Source organism: Mya arenaria, chromosome 12, assembly GCF_026914265.1.
Source record: "Mya arenaria isolate MELC-2E11 chromosome 12, ASM2691426v1".
Lineage (NCBI taxonomy): Eukaryota > Metazoa > Mollusca > Bivalvia > Myida > Myidae > Mya > Mya arenaria.
The window spans coordinates 25487253-25512439 of NC_069133.1; the positions used below are offsets into that span (position 1 = coordinate 25487253).

General features: G+C 35.8%; 1 protein-coding gene across 5 annotated transcripts; it reads right to left on the reverse strand.

Annotated features, from left to right (window-relative positions):
• Positions 1-1058: 1058 nt before the first annotated feature.
• On the reverse strand, positions 1059-23810 carry LOC128211326 (uncharacterized). 5 transcript variants are annotated; one of them, XM_052915996.1, is made up of 4 exons: positions 23693-23810; positions 9888-10070; positions 4233-4283; positions 1059-2609 (listed from the first exon to the last, which is right to left on the reverse strand). In XM_052915996.1, exons 3-4 carry the CDS (start codon positions 4240-4242, stop codon positions 2233-2235), a joined length of 387 nt encoding a protein of 128 aa, XP_052771956.1. In that variant the 5' UTR covers positions 4243-4283; positions 9888-10070; positions 23693-23810; the 3' UTR covers positions 1059-2232. The 5 variants fall into 5 exon arrangements, with proteins under 5 accessions (XP_052771956.1, XP_052771961.1, XP_052771960.1 ...); XM_052916001.1 differs by lacking the exon at positions 23693-23810 and adding an exon at positions 23465-23542; XM_052916000.1 differs by lacking the exon at positions 23693-23810 and adding an exon at positions 22090-22197.
• Between the last annotated feature and the right edge of the window lie 1377 nt (positions 23811-25187).

The following is a 25187-nucleotide window of genomic DNA, read 5'->3' on the forward strand; positions in this document are numbered from 1 at the left end:
GCAATAGAAATAATTTATTAGCCCCGATTTGCTGTTTTCGAGTGTTGTCTAGTTTTAAAAGCTTTCTGAAATAACAAGATAACCGTAGTGGAAACAGCACATTCATTTCAGCCGAGATTTCGCAGATAAGGTCTTCAACATCGGAAACAGGAGCCGTTGGACGGCTGTGTGACGTACCGTCTGTGTAAAACGTCGTTAAAGCCTCGTCAGGAACCCCCAGTATACTTAATTATGCTCATAACCATTAATAATTAATAATTAAAAAAGGTTTCATTTGTGCCAAAGGTGGTCTCCTCGGAATCTAAGCCAATGAAGTTACGCCATAGGTAGTTTTCAATAGTTTATAGCCCTTCATGGCGTCAGGGTAAATATTCTAAGTTATATATGATTTAATCGTATCATGCAACATACCTTATTGATATTCATGTAAACGAGGCGGGCTGTCTGTTGATCTACCACAGTACTTATGTGGTGATCATCATCATCATCATCATCATCATCATCATCGTCATCGTCATCGTCGTAGTCGTCGTCATAATAATAATAAAAATAATAATCATCATCATCATCAGCAGCAGCAGCAGCAACAGCAACAGCAACAGCAGAAGCAGCAGTAGCAGCAGCAGCACCACCACCACCACCACCACCACCACCACCACCACCATCATCATCATCACCACCATCCTCCTCCTCCTCCTTCTCCTCCTCCTCCTCCTCCTCCTCTTCATCATCATCATCATCATCATCATCATCATCATCATCATCATCATCATCATCATCATCATCATCATCATCATCATCACCACCACCACCACCACCACCACCACCACCATCATCATCATCATCATCATCAACATCATAATTGTCGTCGTTGTCATCAAACAGAGGAAAACCTCTAAATTATACTTGACTACTTGTGAAAGGATACGTTTAACCTTAATGGTACGCCATACTTCTGTAAAATGGAATAAACAAAAGCGATCCCATTATCTGAGGTCTTCACATCTGACTCCAAGTTATGTTTTATTTAAATATAAGAAAAATACAGATTTTTCAGACTTTATATAATTCTTTAATTTATTTTATATTTGCAACATACATTCAGTTTGTAAATTTACATGATAACAAATTGCACGCACGGAAAACACACCATTTGCACGTGCAAGATGGTTTATAAAAGTACAAAACGTAACATGAAACGTAGAACTCGGGCATTCGCATGAACAAGTAGAAATGCTGGAACGTAATTTCAATGTTTGAATATAGGATACATCTCATAATACAGTCGAAACTCGCTATGTCGAACTCTGTTATCTCGATGTTCTGGCTATGTCGAACTTATTTTGAATGTGTTTGGTTTGGTTAGACGTGTTTTGTTATTCGGTTATATCAAATGTTCGTTGTCTCGAAGTTATTGTCGAGGCCCGAACGACTTCGAAATAGCAAGTATTGACTGTATCTTTTTTTATAAATAGAAAAATAAAAATAAGTTTGAAGTTATATATAATATTAAAAAACACTAATATACTTTTTACTGATTTTATATTAGTTAAATATCAGCTGATGAAAATTGCTATGAATTCTTAAAATAAGTACAATGCCAAAACTTGAATTCAAATGAAAGGATGTTGCAAAAACACCAGTCGTACTTATAAATACCAAACGCATGTGTGTTATTACATTTATGTGAGAGTCTAAATATGAAGTATTTATGTGATATTGGAGCCAGATCTCAATTATTTCGAAAATCTCAATCTCAGTCTCAACTCATTTTACCACAAAGCATCCAAAGTTATTAAAAATGATGTATGCTTTTACTAGTGTTTGAAAATCGGACTTCCTATCGGACAATAATCGAAAGTTCATAATATCATTTAGGAATACATTCTTTATACATAGTATAATCATGATAATTTAAATGTTCCCGGGTGAACAAAACAGTGTATATATACATGTACATGTGTGCATACAGTATCCAAAACGTACATTGAGCATCTTAGTTTAGAATTTAATTTAATAGAATAATTACAGTCGAAACTCGTTATGTCGAACTCTGTTATCTCGATGGTCTGGTTATGTCGAACATTTCGATTGCATTTGGTTTAGTAAGACATGTTTTGTATTTCAGTTTTATCGAATGTTCATCACCTCGAAGTATTTCCCAAGGTATCAACGATTTCGGCAAAGCGAGCTTCGACTTAACTTATATACGTAACTTAACGTTTCGTAATATCAGTCATTTTCATCAATAAACTTGATATCTTCACCCTTCAGGAGTTTTTGAACCTCCACAGAAAAGTCTACTTCTTCGGAACTTATAAAAACGCTGTCCCTCGCAGAGTCGGGTGTGGAACATGCGGCGCCGGAACACACGAGCGACTTCTGCTCCGCAGTAAATTCCTGCCTTTCCGTTTCCTGTTTTTCGTTTCCAATGTCATCTCCTCGCTTGATATGACTATGAGCGCTGGCGACCATCGACGAGGTGGTTTCGTTTACTTCCCGGTTGTTCGGGACGATGAGATCCACATCCGGTACATCTGGACAGTCCTTGGTCGGCTGGAACACCACCGTGGTCATCCCCAGGGCCGCGCCCAACAAAATCACGAATGCTAGAATGTAGAGGTAAAGGATAGATTGTTCAGAACTTTGTTAAAGTTAACAATGCTGTTTAAGTTGTAAAAGTACCTATTATAGTATAGGGGACTTTTGAATTTTGTCAAATCTCATTTTATGTTTAAGACAATGTATTATATCGATGATATACATGTTCAAGTTTGTGTAAAATATAATTTTGGTTACTTTAACTGATTTATTATTACTTTTAATGATAACACTCCTAGGAGTGGACGTATTCTGTTCCATTATACCAATAACGACGTCTACTAAATATATCAACAATTAAAGGAAGTGAGTTCATTATAAGACATTCTTCCAGCGACAGAATATGACCTCCTCCCATGCGCCCATTGTAATGTATAGGCACGTTAGAACTTAGTTTACACGAACGACGTCCATAAACAATAATGATACGGCTGGCGAGGCTCAAAGCAAACAAATCTCCGCGATTCCAGCCAATGTTTTATGATGACATAACATGACAGACAAGCTTTTGAATTATTACCCTCAAAGACCATAACGGCTGACAAATGATGCTTCATGATCATCCGTGTACGTGACAGTCATGGAAATCAGTGAATCAACGAAAACGTCATCGCTTCTTATTTCAAATCTTAAAGCTGCACTCTCACAGATTTATCTTCTTTTGCTACTTTTTGTCTTGAATGAGCCATATTTTGCGTCAATCTCTGCCGGTATTCCAGTGATATAAGACTTCTAACAAAAATCAGATCGCAATTTTTCATATTTACGTTCAATAATTGATGTTTTATGCCGATGAACTAATTTTATTTTCTGTCTTTGAATTAGCAACTTTTTGCGTAAATCTCTGCCGGGATACCGTGATATAAGACTGCTAACAAAAAAAACCACATCGCAGTTTTTCATATTTACGTTCAAAAATTGATGTGTTATGCCGAAAACCTCATTTTTTCTTAAAGCGTAAATAACGCCTTTTGCCATAAAACATCATTTTTGACCGTAAATAAGAGAAACTGCGGTCTGATTTTTTGTCAGTAGTCTTCCATCACTGGTGTCTAGACATTCATCAATATTAGCTCATTTCAAGAGAAAAAAAAATGTTGAGAAGTTGTCAAAACGGTCAATATGCAAGAGTGCAGCTTTCAACAGGAATTGAGAAAACTGTTCAGTTGTAATAATTTAACTTATATAAATATGTACATTCAACATAATTGAAGAGTTAACAACGATTGACACCTGTAAAGAAGTTCTTAAAGCTGCACTCTCACAGATTTACTGTTTTTACAACTTTTTTTTTAATTTTTGTCATGGGAAGAGTAATTATTTGCGTCAATATCTACAAACCAATGATATAGGAATGCTGACAAAAGATCAGAGCGCAGATTTGCATATTTCCGTTCGAAAATTAATGTTTTATGGCTAAAAGCGTTACTTACGGTTTATGAAAAATGTATAAAACATCAATATTTGAACCTTAATATAAAAGTCTGCAATCTATGTTTAGTCACTAGTCATATATGACTGGTTTCCATGCATTTTCGAATAAAATGGCTCGTTCCAAGACAAAAAAAATCAAAATCTGTGAGAGTGTAGCTTTAATAAAAATGCGTCTGCATGTTTTCCTAGAGTCTCACCTGCCACCATGAAGGCGTGTTCAAATGTCCCGCCCTTGTCCAGTATCAGTCCTTAAACACAAATTACATACATTAACACTGACGTCAAAAAAATAAACTCTGGGGCCTTTGTTACGAACAGTCTCAAGTCCGACTCTAGATTCAGACTCAGACAAGCATTTTTAATTGAATTATATAGAATCATCTTTGTTCCATGTAATTTAAGAATAAAATCCAATCATTGAACAATTTAAAATAGTAATAACATTCAGCAAATAATGGTGGTAGAGAAAAGTTAAAATGAAATGGAGATTTGCAATTTTGCCACTGGAGACTGAACTCAGACATGAGACTGTTCGTAACCATGGACCCTGGTGTAAGATATAAATGAGACGCCTTGATTGTATTTCTGTTTTTAGGATCAAATGCAGAACATTTCAAACTAATGTTGTTGTTTTTCCAAATGTTATAAAGATAAAAGCTGCGCTATCACATATTGATCGATTTTGGCATCAAATTATAAAATCAGTGAAAACGGTCAATAATATGTGAGAGTGCAGTTATGTTAATTATTATACAGTCGAACCCCGTTGGTTCGAACTCGTTTGGCTCGAAATCCTGGTTGGCTCAAATGGATGCCAAGGACCGATTTCTTTGTACTGAATGTTAGCATTTCTGCTTGGCTCGAATTTTTCGAGACTCGATGTATTTTCGCCGGTCCCTGTGAGTTCGAGCCATCGGGGTTCGACTGTAAAAATGTTTTTAACATCAACTTGATCAATTAAAACAAGTGACGGAGCCAGGATTTGACGTTAGAGGGGGGAGGGAATTGAAGGGACTATCTTTTGACTTGGGCCTATCCATCAGGCCACAATTTCTCGAAACTTCTTAAGACCCTAATAACAGGATTAAGCTAATCTCATTATTTTTGGTTTTCAGTAAATTGCGTAATATTCACTTCTTTAAGAGTTTTTACACTTTAAATAGAACTTATCTTTATGATTATCACAATACACCATTTTTTCATTGATCAAAATTCAATTTAAGTATGTGTTTTGAGTAATTGAAATAAGCTACTTAAGCCTGATAAGCTTAAGAAGTTTCGAGAAGTCGGGACCTGAATAGAAGTCTATTTGTTTTGCTAAGTGTTAGCTGAGGGTATGAGAGGGTTAGGCGTGCTCACTCCCTTCGAAAGTTTTGCAAATTTCTAGTCCAAAAATGGTGCATTTTAGGCATATTTTGTTTCCCCGTTCTCCTATATGAACATAAAACGTTAACTTGGACTATTTTAGAGGAACATTTATATCGTACAAGTTAACTTTTTTTTTAAATTTATTCTGCATAGACAGGGCTAAACATATTACTCGCTTTTAGGAGCCGCTAAAACAATAATGCCATATAAATACGCTTAGTGTATCAAACTAGGATTGGAACAACCAGACTGTTGCTATGGCAACATAAATAATTTGTACGAGAACCGTTGAGGTACAAGAATAGAATTGTCACTATATCATTTACGTTTGTTTTAAACAGTTTAACACCCGTGCGCACCTGTTATGACGGGTCCGATGGCAGTGCCGACGGCGCTGAACACGAGCTCCATGCCGGTAGCTATAGAGAGGTACTTGACGCAGACGAGATGGATATTGATACTGTTCATGACTGCGTAGCAACCGCCGAAATATGCACCCAGTATCACCAAGAATATCACTAGCCCCGGGAAAGTACGGGAGTAAATTGGAAACAAAAACGTCGCTAATGCTAAAAGTCCAAATGAGCCGGTAAACAACACCATTCCGTCAACGTTCTTTCGTTCGGATAGGAGCGTTGTTAACAGACGTGCAAATATGGTCGACAACCCACAAGCGGGCAGCAGGAAAGACGCGGTCATACGGGAGCTGCCCCGTGAAATGGCGAATGTCGGAAGGTGAAGAAATATCATATATGTATCTACACTGAACAACATTAAACTGAGCGAGAAACATATTATTAATTTGTTGGAAAATACAGTTGCATAGAGTTTGATAAATGCACTTGGTTTTCGTTTTTCAGGGATTCCTGTCTCGCCAGCTCCAACCTTGACGGTCTACAGAGCACCGCGAACAAGCACTTGTGGACACCGATGCAGGCGAGAATTATGAAACATCCGGCTTTTCCATAGAAACCGCGCACAATTTCCATGACAGGGGATAGGATGCACGTGCCGACACCGACACCGGAAATGGCGATCCCAAGAACCGTATTCTTCCAGCGCCGAAAGTTGAAGCCGACAACAGCCATGATAGCCGCGTACCCCACGCCGCCACCAAAACCTGTACAAATGTATTATCTGCAAAGGGGTGTTTTTCTAATTTGAACCTTAACAACATGATAAAACCAAAATTAAGTCTTACAGCCTTAAAGCTGCACTCTCACAGATTGAACGCTTTGACATCTTTTTTTTATTTTTTGTCCTGTAACGAGTCAATTTTGCGAAAATCCATGGGAACCAGTTATGTAAGACTGCTGAAAAACTTCTATCACAGATTTTTATATTTAAATTTAAAAAAATGATGTTTTAGCCATTTTTTCTTAAACCGTTTGTAACATTTTTTTTTTTTTAAGTTTGAAAAAATGGTATATCTGTGCGAGTGCAGCTTTAAGTAGCTAAGTTCGACATGCCAAAATACAATTTGATTTTTTTATAAATGATAAATGATTGATCTTGATTATAATAAAGATTATTGCAGTATTTTAAGCCAAAAACTCTTAGAAAAGTTCAAAAATTGATGTTTTAAGCATTTTTCTTAAACCGTTAGATATGGTTTAAGCCATAAAACCTAAATTTTCGAACGGAAATATGAAAATCTGCGTTCTGATCTTTTGTCTGCAATCTTTTATCACTGGTATGCAGATATTATTACACGCAAAAATTTGCTCTTGTCAAGACAAAAAATAAAAAAAGTGGTCAAAACGGTAAATCTGTGAGAATGCAGCTTTAAACTTTCGCGAAATGGGGGCTTTGTTTAGTTATTGTAAATTATTTCTTTTTTTAATCATCAATCATAACACGATGTTTGTTAATGGAGAATACTGCATTGGAGATTGATTAACACCGGCTTGCAGACATCAGGTTTAAAGCTTAGCTTCAGGTATGACGTCACCATTGCGTCATATGTACTTACGTTGTGTGGAAAATTCTCAATAAAAAATATGTTTTTATGACTGATAGACATGTTTTTACATGCTCAATACACTGTAAATCAAAAATATCATTATTCCTGAAACTTTTATACCTTGAGTATCTATTATTGCTTGATTTATCATTTAGAATAGAGATTTAAGCATAAACTGCTGCCATATAGTTGAAAGGTCATTTTGGAAGAACTGTCATGGCGGACTGTGCAATTTTTAGAGTTTGTTTTTCAAGTGGAGAGATTTTTCATAGGAATAACTTCACCCCCTTTTTTATTGGCTTAAAAGGTACTTAAAAGCTTGTACTTTAAGAATATATATGTTTATCATAGTCTGCATTCGCTCGAAATGCCTTTAAATGTTCTCTTAAAATAATCATTTCACAGTGAATTATAGAGGAAATGACAATGGTGGTGTGTAACCTAAATCAGATTTGAAATTGAGGGTGTGTCTAGCACAGTTTCGAATTAAAATTGGCTCTATTTAAGAAACAGTCGGAACACAGTACTTGTTCAACAAAAACAATAGCTTCAGATTTTTTAGAGACAGATATTGCCGAAATTTACCTTTAATGCCTTATACATAGAAATTTGCCATCCCCGATTCGCATCGTACGATCAACAATCCAATGCTCACCAAACAATTGACTGCTACCCAACATCCGTATTAACGGAGGTTACACAGGGGTAACATTTGGGAAGGTATAACAGGTACAGGGAGTAATTTAAAACCAACAATAGTTGAAAACTGTCATTCAAATTCTGATAGGTGTTGTTGTTGTTTTTTATAAAAAGTACATTGTTCCACACTGTTTTGTTTTACACCCCCCACCCCCGGATATTTCACTGTTTGTTTGTGTTTTTCATAATAAATATTTGAACATCAATCTAGCCTTTTAAATATCTGTTAATAATCCTTCCCAATTCTTATTTAAATACTACTTTCATTAAATAAACATCAAAGTTTCCACAACTCTTTGACGACTTCATCTCACACAAAAGCTCGTAACCTTGAAATGACCTGAGAAAAGTATTTCACCTCACCTGCAAACGGTTTACCTGAACATACTACGTATATGTAACATAATACTAAGTATAGTTTGTATTTTATTTATCAAGATAATACCAATACATATTTTATTTCAAAGATAAACAATAATATACAATAACCCAACAGTGGCGGCACTAGCGGAGGCGTGGGCAAGGGTCAATGCCCCCACCCCAAGTCGGCCTGAGAATTGAGTTTACGGGGCTTATGAATGAAGTTTTACTTTATAAGAATGTCCACATTATAAGATGTTTAAAGGCATTCTTGAATGTAAGGTTGAACATTTTCAACGATTTTATACGTGCCATTCGAATACCTCGGTAAAATAAGATTTTGAAGGGCTTTGACGGTCGTGCCCCCCCCCCCCCCCCACACACACACACTTATGAATTCCTGAAGCCGCCACTGCCCACGCTAATCGATATAAGCATACAGTATATAACAAGAAAATGCATAGCATCAAGTCGGCGCAATGTAATTAGAAGAGAAACGTGCATGCAGATAACCAAAAATGGTTATTATTTCAATGATAACATTTTGTTTTATGTTGGGTGTATATATGCTCGAAGGACATTATGGTTATTTTTTCCCCAAGCTAATCCTCCGGTTAAAACTGAATAATAACAAAAATATACATACGTTTCTTCGGATGAAATAGAGTCAATGGTCTTATACATAGATTTCAATATCATGAAATTCACCTTTTATTTGTACCGGCATGTTATGTGAATTCCTTGCTTTATATTTTGTACAAGTTTATGTAACACATTTCACTCATATGAGTATATAGAATGGGGATAAAAATACTATATATCAAAGGGAAATTATCTGGAGTTCATTCTTTCGAATGACATTTTCAAAACAAACAAATAAGCTCAAGGTTAATTTTTCAAAACTCGGCATTTTTGCTGTCACCAAGGGAGATTACTGCGTATGAGGTTTACAGACATAAAGGATATTTTAATAGTACCATGTAACCTTCATCTATATCAATCGGAACACCTCGGCCTGTATCTATCTCGGAGATGGCCGAGTTGTTGAGTTGGTATTTAAAATCAAAACGATAAGCAGGGCTATTATAATTCAAGGTTTCATTATCAATTAAAGTGTAAAGTTTTATAAAACAAACTAAACTTTATATTTTATTATGCAACGTGGAAACCATTGAAAGCATTGTTCTGCAATTTATGAACTAGTCCCTAAGTTGGAATATTTCTTAAGTAATATCAAATATAGTCGGCGCCCTTCTGGGCGCCGACTAATGATGTTCATGGTTACAATCTTGTTATCAGTAGTTAATATTTTCCATAAATGCATTATTTAGTAAGTAGTTTAAGGCTTATCAGTCAAAAATTGTCTTTGTTATACATGGGTATGTAATGATTTGGAATAAAGGTGTCACTTTAATACAAATCCTTTGTCAAAAATAAAAAAAATGAAATATTTGCACTTTACCTGGAAACCGAAGAATATAATAAGGTGTACGGGCGGTCGATCGCTGATCTTGTAGACAAGCGGACAGTCCGAGTCTTCCGATTCGTCCTCAATTTTGACCGGGCCTGTGAGAGGCTTGGTTGCCACGGAACCATTCTCGTGCGCGTGCGCCTTTTCCTCGTCCATTCGGATGACCTCAATTTCCTGAAGATAGAAACGTTCAAATAGTTACCAGGTGTGGTATTCTATATTCAACTTAAGTAAATCTTATAGTCATGCATCAGTGACTTCATTCACTCTACTGGTCAGATATATATAAATAACAAGTAATCCGATTAGCTACATCGTTCTTAGATCCATTCAAGACTTATATTGAATACCAGCCTTGAAAGATACACATATGGACAGTTTTATATTCAATTTATCATCACGATTAGCGTTATCCAATAAAAACACTGGTATATCACATGATCACTTGTTGACCTAGATTACGTAAAGAGCACATGGCTTGACAAGTTCGTGAGCAGTTGGAGTAGCAACGGAAAATAAATCCCTTTCAGGTATGGCCTAGAATTTGTCACCAAAAACGATACTGTCCGTTGGCTTCAATGTACGTCCTACTAAACTTAAAACTTCCTCTAAATAGAATTGCCCTATTAAATTTTTGAGTAAAAAGGCGCCCTTCACCCAATACCAATACACCCATGCATTGGTTTGTTTCAAAAGAGACCCATGTGTGGCAGAATCGGTATTGTATGATTGCCGATACTGCCTTCTAATGGCTGACCCATCTGGTATCGCCCATACACTCCTCCAACGCTCAGGGTACAGAAGAAAGAAAATTAAGCTCTCTACATTTTAAACACCACTATTCCGAACATCGTTTATCCGAAATTAACGCTTATTTTGAAACCATTTTTCGGTCCCGATTTTATAACTACTTTGTTTAACGCTCAGGGTACAGGAGATAGAAAAAACGCTCAGGGTACAAAAGTAAGAAAAATCAGCTCTCTTCATTTAAACACAGCTATTCCGAACACCGTTTATCCGAAATTATCGCTATTTTCGAAACGTTTTTTCGGTCCCGATTTTAGTCCTACTTTGTTTAACGCTCAGGGTACAGAAGGTAGAAAAATCATCTCTCTACAATGTATATATGCTTATGAAATATTGCTCTCCCTGAGCCTTTTTCTGACCACTGTGCGCTAGCGTGCATAATATTTTCCATGTCAGATGCGTGATACATTAATTTCCAAAATGGCATTGGAATTTGATATTTATGATTCTACTGTTTACTGACATCGCCTTTCGTTGAAAACAGACACTTTTTTTCTCACGTATCACATCTTAAATTAATAAATTCATGAATCGGATACATCATTTCCTACATTTATGTATTCATGCTAGTTATTTATATGAATATATCACCAGAAAAGCGGATACCAGCGATCGTCCAGAAAAAGAAGAAGAAGAAGAAGAAGAAGAAGAAGAAGAAGAAGAAGAAGAAGAAGAAGACAACAACAACAACAGCAGCAGCAGTAAAAACAACAACAACCAATGATTCAAAAATTTCAATACATATACACGTAATGTAGCTTGTTGTCCCTAAATACTTAATAAGTAAGGTTAAAAATTCGGATCGCAATAAGGTTAATGTATTGAGTGCATCTGACTTGTATATAGTGCTCATATTCGCTCCTCTGTACAATGAGCGGTTTACAGATTTATGCATTAGATTAATTTGCTACACTTCAGATTGAATAGTAGTAATGTGATGCATCGTTCTAAATTTGATACCAAAAGAATTATACAATACGGTTTGCTGTTTATTTTATCTTTTAAATATACCGTGCACTTCTTATTTGTGTGTGTGACTTAAATGATAAATGATGGGCTTTGAAAGTAATAAAACTTGAACTTAAATGTGTAAATGAAAATAAGTTTCATGTCACAGAGAAGACCTATTGAAGGTTAACTATTCGCACAATTCTTCTTACACCAGACGAAGATGTTTTCTTCTATCATATTTCCCACAGCAGTCATAAAATTGTACACTCAACAAAATGTATTAAATGTCACGTATAAACTCATTTAAGTTTCAATAAAGAACAAAAACGTCTATAATGTTCCCATATGATTTGTAATAGAAGTTGAAAGGTACAATAATGCTGCACATTTTCAACGAATATTAAACTATGCAATACTAATATGGTTGAATCTACATTCCATTTGTGTTTGCTTGCTTTTTCTTTTTACTTTGATTTACATCTATTCTTGTATAATACAATATGACAAGTCCACGGAATACCTTTATTAGTTAGGTTTATAATTTTAATGTTTCAAAAGTCACAATCACTATAAGATATGTATCTAAATATATTCACAATGCTTCTTCGACGTTCAGCGAACATTAATGCAGTTGCTTCATAATTAGATTGTACTGTAAATTACATAATTATATTCTTCTTGTATAATATGTACGAAGCTTTACCTCATCCTTATATAAAGCCTAATAAAAAATAAAAAGCCTACCTACCCTACCTGTTTTTGAAAAGGATGTAACACTAACCAAACCATTTTTTTGGCCTAGGGTAGAACCAGAAGTTTTTTTATGTCTCAGATCAATACATCAAATACAATAAACCCATCAACTGTGATAAAAACACGTGCTTCTTTTAATAAATTACTTTTAATGCATGTTGTTGAGTATAATTTTCCGGTGCATCCTCATTCAAAAAGCCAATAATCTGAGATTAAACTTAATCTTCTCTACATATATGAATTGTTAAGAGTGCATATTAATTAAACGTGGTTAAAGTTATATCAGACATGTTCTAGCTGTACTTCAAAACCAAATAAAATGGTATGTTATAATGTTCGACAAACTCATAAGTTTAGAGGGCACTGTATGAATTGCCAAAAAAAAACCTGAACCTACATATTTCTTCGCCATTTCGCTAAGCCTCCAAACTGCTACAGTTGAAGTACAGTTACAAACAAAATACAGCTGAACTTACATATTTCTTCGTCATTTCGCCAAACCTTATAACTGCTACTGTTTTAGTACGCTACAAACAAAATACAGCTGAACTTACATATTTCTTCGCAATTTTGCTAAATCTCCAAACTGCTACAGTTAAAGTACGCTACAAACAAAATACAGCTTAACTTACATTTTTCTTCGCAATTTTGCTAAATCTCCAAACTGCTACAGTTAAAGTACGCTACAAACAAAAACAGCTGAACTTACATATTTCTTCGTCATTTTGCTAAACCTCCAATCTGCTACCTGAACCTACATATTTCTTCGCCATTTCGCTAAACCTTATAACTGCTACTGTTTTAGTACGCTACAAACAAAATACAGCTGAACTTACATATTTCTTCGTCATTTCGCCAAACCTTATAACTGCTACTGTTTTAGTACACTACAAACAAAATACAGCTGAACTTACATATTTCTTCGTCATTTCGCCAAACCTTATTACTGCTACTGTTTTAGTACACTACAAACAAAATACAGCTGAACTTACATATTTCTTCGTCATTTCGCCAAACCTTATAACTGCTACTGTTTTAGTACACTACAAACAAAATACAGCTGAACTTACATATTTCTTCGTCATTTCGCTAAACCTTATAACTGCTACTGTTTTAGTACGCTACAAACAAAATACAGCTGAACTTACATATTTCTTCGTCATTTCGCCAAACCTTATAACTGCTACTGTTTTAGTACGCTACAAACAAAATACAGCTGAACTTACATATTCCTTCGTCATTTCGCCAAACCTTATAACTGCTACTGTTTTAGTACGCTACAAACAAAATACAGCTGAACTTACATATAACTGCTACTGTTTTAGTACGCTACAAACAAAATACAGCTGAACTTACATATTTCTTCGCAATTTCGCTCAACCTTATAACTGCTACTGTTTTAGTACACTACAAACAAAATACAGCTGAACTTACATATTTCTTCGTCATTTCGCCAAACCTTATAACTGCTACTGTTTTAGTACGCTACAAACAAAATACAGCTGAACTTACATATTTCTTCGTCATTTCGCCAAACCTTATAACTGCTACTGTTTTAGTACACTACAAACAAAATACAGCTGAACTTACATATTTCTTCGTCATTTCGCCAAACCTTATAACTGCTACTGTTTTAGTACACTACAAACAAAATACAGCTGAACTTACATATTTCTTCGTCATTTCGCTAAACCTTATAACTGCTACTGTTTTAGTACGCTACAAACAAAATACAGCTGAACTTACATATTTCTTCGTCATTTCGCCAAACCTTATAACTGCTACTGTTTAAGTACACTACAAACAAAATACAGCTGAACTTACATATTTCTTCGCAATTTCGCTAAACCTTATAACTGCTACTGTTTTAGTACACTACAAACAAAATACAGCTGAACTTACATATTTCTTCGTCATTTCGCCAAACCTTATAACTGCTACTGTTTTAGTACGCTACAAACAAAATACAGCTGAACTTACATATTTCTTCGCAATTTCGCTAAACCTCCAAACTGCAACAGTTAAAGTGTACTAAAGACAAAATACAGCTGAACTTACATATTTCTTCGTCATTTCGCTAAACCTCGAAGCTGCTACTGTTTAATTTTGTACATTACAAATAAAATAAAGCTGGACTTACATAGTTATTGTTCAATTCCAAAAACCTCCAAACTACTATTAAAGATTCATTTGAACTTACATATTTCTTTTTCATCCTGCTAAATCTCCAAACTGCTACAGTTTTAAGTATGCCACAAACAAAGTACAGCTCCAGTCGAACAGTAAGACCTCAAATGCGACTTAATCTATCTTGTCAAGGTTTTTATTTCTCATTTGCATTCAAATAAGCTAGAGAAGATACGTGCGTGAACCACAAATTTTGCTGACATTGTTTACAAAAGTTCAAGTTGCCAAAACAGATTCATCTACAGGTGCGTGAAATGTGACATGTAACGTTCCGATTACCATATCATATGCATACCCAAGTAGATATTGGGGACAGTATCGGACCAAGTTCCCCGCTACAACCTTTGTCAAGCATGCTTTGTAAAAAATATAAACATTTTCGCCAACAATACATGGTTCTTAACATTTAGCTATTTCCATATTTATTTCAGTCACCAATGATGATTTAACAAATTATTCTCGGGCAAAATCGCCTGAGCTCAAGTCAGATCCCTACCGACTATCCCCCACCCCCTCCCCCTCGCAACCCGCAATACACAATTTTATAGTTTGTTTGTTTTATTTCCAAGTCTGCAGGTGGGCAGCATCGTTGTTAAAATCCTCTTTCGCCAGATCCTATATATGCCCATGTAATACATTTTAGACAGCCCGTTTAAATGTATTTCACGTCAGACGTAAGTCCATTATTTATACGAACTGTTGGTTACAAGTATTTACACTCGTTGGTTCTCAACAAGTAAACGTAATCTAGAGGCTGACAACATAATTATTCACATCGTATATATTAATTAATGCAGTACGGAAGAACTGGAGCGGTATTCATAAAACATCTTAAGTCGTTTCCGAACTAGTTTCCGAACTTAAGTCGTTTCCGAACTGAAATCGTTTCCGATCTAAAGTCGTTTCCGAACTCATTTCCGAACTCGTTTCCGAAGTCGTTTCCGTACTTAAGTCGTTTCCGAACTCGTTTCCAAACTGAAGTCGTTTCCGAACTGAAGTCGTTTCCGAACTTAAGTCGTTGCCGAAATGAAGTGGTTTCCGAACTGAAGTCAATTTTTTATTATCTCGCTAGTCATATGATATAAATACTCTATAATGACTGTAATACCCAATTTTCTTTGATTTCATTTTCATAGACATGTTAACATGAAGAAAATTGGGTATTACAGTCATTATAGAGTAAATTTATGTTAATAGCACTTATACTTTTACTTTAATTTGAATATGAAAATTTTAAGAAATCCACTTAAGTTAGGAAATTACTGAAGTTGTTTTATGAATACTGACCCAGAAGTGCTCTTCAAACTTGACTTTACACAAAGTGAGATAGTATACACTTGAATAACATACTTGATCAAAATGCAGCAGAAAATCTGCCATATTGTGAAATGAAACATGAGTTGCCACAGGAATGTGAAAAGTGCAGGAATGCAACAAATGTCCCCCGATCGGACATTGTCACTCGGAATGCCATTTGTATATCGTATTCGGTTTCAATTAAAAAAAGGATACCCTAAAGTTGGTACACGAAAAAAAATGAGATTAAATATAGATTTGTCAATATTGAATTTTATGTTTGACCTTGGCCTTCAATATGAAGGTAGACATTCAAGCGCGATATATCTTAAATCTGTTAACATTTTTACTGAAATCCCACACAGAGTTACAAAGTTATGACTGGGACGTGAAGTGTTGCAATGAAATCATAAATGTGCAACATTGACCTCTAAGTGTGACCTTGACCTTCGATATGATAAGCAGATTTTGAAGCGTGATATATCTTCAACTCTCCATACAGTTTGGCTGAAACCCCACATATATGTACAACGTGATGACTGAGACATGAAGTCTTACAATGCAATCGATAGTGTGCAAACATCGACCTCTAAGTGTGACCTTGACCGTCCATATGAGAGGTAGACATTTTATCACGATATATCTTCAACGTTGTGTAAAGTTTGACTTAAATCCCTCCTATAGCTACAAAGTTGTGATTTAGATGTGAAGTGTGGCAATGAAATCAATAGTGTGCAAACAATGTCCTCCAAATGTGACCTTGACCTTCGATATGAAAGGTAAACTTTTAAGCGCGATATCTTAAACTTTAGTTTTTGTATACAGTTTAGCTGATAGTCAATTTAGCAACAAAATTGTGATTTAAACATGAAGTGTTGCGCTGAAATCCATAGCGTGCAAACATTGACCTCGAAGTGTGATTTTGACCTTTGAAACAGTGGCTCCAGGCAAACGTTTGATTCTTATTAGAAGTTCCAAGTACAGCTTTAACGCGCGGCAAACCTTCCCATGGTACTTTATACGTACGTGAACTTCGATTGAAATCCCATCAATAAATAGTTCAGTCTGCGACGGCACTGACTTTTCACGATTGAGATTTTTAATTTCCAAAACACAGTATAGTTGACTTGCATAACAAAAGAACTGCATTACATAGAACAATTGGAATTCAAAAAATGGTCAATAACAGATATAGAGGATCCAGTGTTATGTACAATAACGGTGGAAAACAAAGAGTGTCATTAGTGAAAATTGTTCACTGCCAAGTAATTAAATATTGATAAGCCCTCTAAAACCATCAAAGCCAATAAAACATATCGAAATACCGACACGCCCGGGAAACGTTTTTACCAACAAAGACAAAAATCATGAAGATTTGTTACATCGTTAAATAGTCTTGTTGTAACCTTGCGTGCGTTTAATATCGAACAACAGAATGTCAGAAATGATGTATTGATATTATCAAGTCGAAGGACTATTTCTTAATGCATCTGTTGGATTAAAAAATGCGGCACTAGACAGTGGCCACAACGTTTCACATGCCTGTTTGGGCAATCTAATAAGACGGTCCAAAACGAGATTAGGATACCACGTGCAGCTGCAGCCAGGAATTATCAACCTCGTTTATATTTTTATGTTGGTAACGATATTTGTTATTTTTGCTGAACTTGTGTTATTTTACTTAAGTTTATAAACACAACCTTAAAGTACGTGAACATATACTTATTTGAACACATTTTTGTAAATCTAAGCCTAAACTAATTCTCTCGGGCAAAGTGGAACAGTTTATACCCCAATTTTAATGCTTTCTTACGAGCCGTTATTACAATATTTTAGATGTTTTACGCTTAAACCTCTTTCTTCTGATTATTTAAGGAAACTTCTTCACTTTCTATTGAAACTATACAAAATGAGCCAATATTCCCAAGCATTTGAAGTATAATCTAAGTTCAAGCACAGAAGCTACAACTAAAAAGCTCACCTCAAAATCCATAGTATACGTTAACCGAATACTTTCACTCTTAAAGCAATGCTTGAAATGAATTTAAAATGATTTATAAACAATAAATTATTGGGGTCGAGGACAATAGATAAGACGTGAGATGAGATTGTCCGAGCGAAACATGGCTCTAAACAGGGACTATCACTTAAGTCTCCAAAGTGACGTGTACTAAATAATACCTAGTGTTTGACTGATTGTGTAAGTGTATTCTATACTTCTGTTTTATATTTGTGTAATGATACCATGAGCTATATGTGCTTTAGTCAAAAATAAAGTTTTTGTTATGTTATGTTTATTATTGGCCTTCGCCTAAACACAGAAGACCAAAAACAAATGTCAACTTGAAACTAATGCTAACCAATGCACATGCTTCGTGCGAAATGTGTGTGTGTAAGCTTATTTATACTCGCACTCGGGCCTTGCCCATTCGGCGAGTGCTACGTTAAGAGTGTTAAGTCATTTTAGGATTTTGGAGCATAGTGCACAGACAGAATGTAACCCTGGTTAGAGCTACCCTGGTTCTTTAACGTGCACCTGTGTATAGCACTGTCAAACGGAACCACCATTTATCGTCCCTCCCGGAAGACGATTAGTATTTTAGTGGTGCGACGGGTAATCGAACCTGCGACCCCTGGATTGGTAGTCAAGTGTGTTACCACTAGACCACGGATCCGCCACAATTCGCGCGAAATGCCCCTCAAATGTCTTTATATAAGCATGCGCGATAACTCTCTTTATAACACCAATTATTAATGGCTGAATTGAATTTTAGTTGTGTTTTTTCGTTACTACTCTGCTCATTCGATAGTTGGTTGTTAAGAGTACTTCTTAAAGAATAATTGAAAATGTGTCAGCTTATCATCGGCGAAGACACGGGCGTGAAAAACATAGAACAGAACAGGACAGAACATACTTTCATTAGACTTATTCCATGGCAGTACATGTACATAGTTAAATAGTATAAAACACATATACCAATGTACAACTATTCAACAATTAACATATAAATGTAGATCCGATGTAGGTTGAACACTGCAAAATGGTTGGGTAAATCAGGGCCCATATTTACTTAGAATTAATATCTTGATTCTGATTTTTAGACCCAGAAATGCACATTTTTCAATAAACATAAATTATCATGAACATAAATCAGTTTGGCTGATTTAATTTATGATATGAAAATACTGTTAAATCATGGTATTTATAGTATGTACAGTATTTTTCATCGCCGACATTTCAGTCGTTGGTAAAAACAATCTGCCGAGAAATAACAATACAATTTCTATATAATAAATACAGATGCTTTTTTTATTACGAACATATAAATATAAAAAAAATGTTTCAAAAAAATCCTTCCTTTATTTTGTGTCAATTATATGCTGTAAAACCCTACCAAAGTCGAAATACGGGGGTGTGGTGGGGTGGTGTCAGTAGTTTATACACCGAGTCCCGGCGTGAGCACATTGAAGGGTCCCAGAGTGACAGTTCAACCACCGCACACCTATCCTGGGCAGAACATCTGGCGGTTTACCAGTACTAGGTGCCTTCACCTCTGCAAGGAACTGACAACTTCTGTACATGCCAAGGCAGTGGTACAGTGCGAATAGTCGTAGAAAGGATTTCATAACCATTCACAACAGAAGTGACCTGGTCCGCCCGGGAATCGAACCCGGGTTGTCCGATTAACAGTCCAATGCTCCGCCGACCGGGCGGACAATAGGGGGGTGTAAGGTGCGTAAGCTTATTTATACTCGCACTCAGGCCTTGCTCCGATAAGATTGTAAGTCAGTTTAAGTTTTTGGAGCTTAGTCAGAATGTTATCATGGTTGGAGATATCCTGGTACTTTAAGTGCACCAGTGTTTAGCACCGTCAAAAGGGGTCCCCCATTTAAGACGATAAGTATCTTTATAATGGTGCAGCGGAGGATCGAACATGCAACCCCTGGATTGACAGTCAAGTGTGTTACCACTACAACACGGTTCCACCATGGGGGCAAATCATCTGTTGCTTTTATATTACATGAAATACCGTAGGGTGCATATTTACCCAAATTCCAGACTCCCCGTATGTATTTGTGATATATTCACATAATTTTAATTGCGACTTGGGTTCATTTGCCCATTGAAGGCAAATTTGCCCCAAGGGTAAATCTTGTAATTAACGGCTTTCAAATCCGCCCTTAAACGATTTTATTTCCATATTTCTAGTCGAAAAAAACTAGTAGCCATATATATATTCATCTGGTAGTATTTCCTATGATAGAATCAGACGTCGTTACCAACCTCGACCTGCGACCTATTTTGTTTGTAATAGGTCATAGTCCTACACAAATAAAGTTCATATTTGAGGACTGTGTTTTTCTTCTTTATTTACTGAAAACAGTAAATACTCCGTTTATTCGGAACTCCTCGGCCATTTTTATCGAAAACAATCTCGGATGTATGCTGGTAAATAGGTAGTAGTTCGTAAATTTTTGAATTTGAATTTTTGATTTTTTTTTCTTTAATTAAATGTAGTTTTTTTTAGCTTGTATTGATTGATCTAACTTTGAATTGATTACCAGTGAAGTGCAAACATAATTAAGATTCCAAATAGTTACGTCAAGTTTAACCGCTAGATTAAATAACTACGCGATCTACTTGCAGCGGACTTAAACGTACCATTTTCCGAGTATGTAAATCGTCCATATACACCCGAGGTTGTTTTCGATTAAAATGGGTGGGGAGTTTTGAATGTACTCCGTTTTACTGCATTTAGACGCACCAGCTGTGTCATTGATGGGAGAGATGCATTTAATCCATGGGACTGTCTGAAGACATTGAAGCTACAGGGCTATTTTCCTTTAAAGGGAATATACACCAGAACGTCTCAAATTCGACAAATATAGTTGTTCAAAACCAGCCTAGACTTATCAATCCGAACTAGAATGAGGCCGATAATACATCTTTTTACACGATTAAAAGAAAATTTTATTTAATTTACCGTTTAAAAAATAGCGCATGATTGTTTCTCATAAAATAGTGTCACGGACCTATAAACCAAATAAACGGTTTAGTGATTGTGTGTCTATCCAGCATTCGAAAGTCACGTGATTAAAACAGATACATAATTATACCGACGCTATTTAAATTTACTGGAATTTGCGTGGTAGACAAACCCTGTAAGATTCGAACTGGAAAAATACGCAAAACTGCGAAAGATGCATGTGTCGTATGCGATCTTATACATCAGTCACTAAGATTCAATGCATTGTTCACAGAGATATCAGCTCTATGTTAGTTTGACAAAAAAAATCCTTTCTTGCAAACGTATCAACTGGTGTCTAGTCCCTTTAAAGCCAACACGTTCAGTGATAACCCCACTCATCGATCAAGGGAGCATCTAATCTACAAATACTTCTCTAACTTCACCAACAGCCAGAGGTTGTATTCAATATTCAACTTAAGTTAAGGTTATGGTCATACACCATTGACTTCATTCACTTTAATGGTCAGTTATTTATAACCACTAATCCGATTAGCTAACTCGTTCTTAGATCAAATTAAGACAAATATTGAATAGAAACCCTGGTCTATTATTTCCTAAAGTTTTCATTCATTTAGTAACTCTCTTACGTAAGCTATCCATCATTTATACATACACATGCTACTGGTGAGAAGTTTTTTAATTACAAAATTTTAAGTTCGAATATCATTCATTTTAAGTTTGCATGTTTTTAAATGTTTACCGAGATTTTTTAATGTAGACATTATGCAACTTCAGGCACAAATAATAAAATTTAAAATGGTCGTGTTTAAATTGAGTTTTAGTACCTCCGTTTAAAGCTGCATTCTCACAGATTGACCGTTTTGACAACTTTTTTATTTATTTTTTTTGCCTTGGAATGAGCCCATTGTTGCGAATATAACTATTAACCAGTGGTAAGACTGCTGACAAAAGATCAGATCGCCATTTTTCATATTAACGTTCGGAAATTGATGTTTTATGGCTAAAAGTGCTATTGACGCTTTAAGAACAAGAAGTGTTTCGACAGTTTTCCAAAAACAAATGAGTACTGTTAAATTGTGAGTTGTTTTATATGACTCAATGGAAGGCATTGATACCCAGATCAGCTGATTCTAAGGCAAAATAAATAAATAATATAAGTAAAAACTGTCAATCTGAGAGAGTGCAGCTTTAAAATGTAATAGTATTACCTTCATTACGGTGTTATTCAAAAAAGTTATCCATGCAAAAATAATATAATAGTTCATCAACATCAATTAAAGATATAAATAATCGGCCGATGTTAATATCTGAATTGCACTAACACATTTTGCACCATAACGAAGGATGGTTAACCTTTAATAAAATTGAACCTGACTGTACTAAAAGTCGTACTAGTTTAACTCAACTATAACAATTATAAATAATGACTTACATTCATCTTTTCAATAAAATCACGACTGTCAGTTACATCTTCAATCAAAAGCAATTATAGTAATGAACTTTTGTTTAATAGAGCATGAGTCCCATATTTTCACCTAGCAGATATAGTACCTAAGCCTAAGGTCGATGCATTACATCAGGAGCTTGTAAAGGGTAAATCCAATATCCTGCTAATAATCACGAATATCGTTAGACCGATAACTGAATAAGATTGATAATCATTGATGAATGTAATCTTCTGTTTAAAGAATGACGTAATGTAAATTGTTGGTTTACGTAAAGTTTCTAACTAGCGAATCCAAAGAGGGGGGGGGGGGGGTATATATTCGTCTAAGAATACTTTATATTTCAATAATATTTCAATAATATAGGTGAAAAAAAAATATAATAATGTCACCATAAAGATTGTTACCCCCCCCCCCCCCCCCAAACACTATTTTTTTAATTTCGATTCACAGGTAAGGGTGAAAGTCAAAAGCTTACGCCCCTATGTTACGCCCCCTCCTACACCAAATCATGGAACCGCCACTGTTTCTGATGTTATATATCATCTGTATCCAGAGTAGAATTTTTTATTACCCAAACCCCCTGCCAACGCTTTAAAACAAATCCATTTCGGGTCTCAGGAAAGGGCGCAAGTTAAAAGCCTACGCCACAGTAAGTTACGCCACCTCTAACATGAAATAATGGAGCCGCCACTGTTCTGATGTTATATCAGCCGTATAGAAAGTTCAAATATATGTTCCAACAAGTATGACTCACCGCGGTTGAAACTCCCTTTTTTACGATCCTGAAAACCTATTCTTAATTAAGCATTAACAATTCGTTTAAACAGTTGTACCATTTGACAAAATATTAAATACTCTGTAATATTATGCAACATACAGAACTTGTCAGTACTTGGAAATTATATAATATCCCCTTCCTGTTTACGTAATGCACCCAGAAACAAATCAAACAATGTCAGAATTAACGGGATTTTCGCTAATTTTACAGCGCCGTTATTAGTTGTGTGCAGTTTACTATAACCCACTACTCATTCATAAAAATAATACACCCACGTGGCCAGTCAAATATATAGAAAACCATAGAATACATGTCACGCCGAAAGCTTTAAATAGCAACGTTAGATCATTCGCTTACCGTCAACAAGTGCGTAATTCGCAAGGTCAAGTTTATAACAATCCGAACTATGTGTATACTCGCTGCATTACAATAGAACGATCATGTGATCTTTAACACTGAACAAAATATTACATAAGCAAGCAAAAGAGGCTGGCTACCTCAAACAAAACGTATGTCAATATAACGCAAACATTTTATACTGAAGAGTCATTTAAATCACCGATTTTAAAAAAAAATGTTACTTACTATCAAGTATATCCTCCAACCAACACAAATCCAGATGTTTGTGAATCAGTTATTTTCCCAGAACAGAATATAATACCGGATCCACTAAGCTGGTATAACCACCGGGTTTCGAGTGCTGATCGATTTTGACTGTATTTGCCGTTTTTACTATAACATACACAGCTGAACAAAGATTCCGCTGCGCACCGGTTTTATGATGGATAACTGGTCGATATTGCCGTCGTTTTGTCAGTCTGTCCATTATGTTTGTCCGTTCGTATGTCGGTCCGTCACAACACTTATGTCCCGGGTATATCTGATAGAATACAGCATATAGTCGGTTAAAAAGCTAACTAAAGCTTATGTTGTACTTGTTCAGTGTGTGTAAACCATGATAAATTACGTCATAAATGAAGCGTCGAAAGACATCATTTTGCTTTGAATGAAGACTTTAAACAATTGTAACTTTACTATCTCTTCACCATTTTAAGTGAAACATTGCGCAGTCTCCACCGCATACAGAGTCCCGCGTTTTAACAAGCGTTTGATTGAGAGTAAAGTTTCAAGGGCTTCAACACTTCGACACACTACTTTTTCACAAAACCCGACCGCCTGATTTGGGACTGTCAAAACATTACTTCGGTAACAGGTATATACACACTGCTGTTGCTACATCGCCGACTCAAAATTAATCTTATATATCATATCTTAGCAGGGATTTTAGGAGACCGACCCACAAAATAACTTATTAATTACTCGAATAGCTCACAGGGGCGTAGCCAGCGTTACGCATGTGCGTAACATCAATTTGAAAAATAAACAAATAAATATGGCCAAAAATGGCATCAAAGTTGAGGGATAAGCTAAAAAAAGGATATCAGAATAAAAGGAAGATCAGTAAAAGTAAGCATTGCTTCTCAGTGCTAGCCTAGCTAACTGAGCCAAAATCAATCACTTGAAAACTTCAAAGTCGGCGGCTCCGAACCTATAAATCGCTCCAAATACACATCAGAGCTCAACATGGTAGTTTCATTTTCCATTTTTTCCCTTGGGGAGGCCCCCCGAACCCCCAACCGGCTCAGACAGGGATATTCCCTCTCTCACATCCACCCTCTTTCGTGCGTAACATTCAGTAAAGCCTGGCTACGCCCCTTGCTCCATCAACCCTTATGTTAATTCCTGATGGTTGGTGACACTTTATAAATCTAGTCACATTTGAAAGGCATTTGCAAGTTGGTTATCATTTGAAAGGGACTCGCTCATATTTTTGGACCAAACATTAATTTTCCCGGTAATGCATTCGAAGACACTTAATTATCATTATTTTACTCCATGATATCGAAAATTGCAGTACAAAAAAATAGTTCTTAGTTTTAACTCACGCCGGTAAACTCAAGTTGAGGAAAAAAACAACAACAAAAATCCTTCGTCTTAACCACAAGGCCACTAGGACTTGGGAGAATCCCCTAAACTAAACGACATTTATGACAGTTTATTCATCCGCTTTATGATTCAA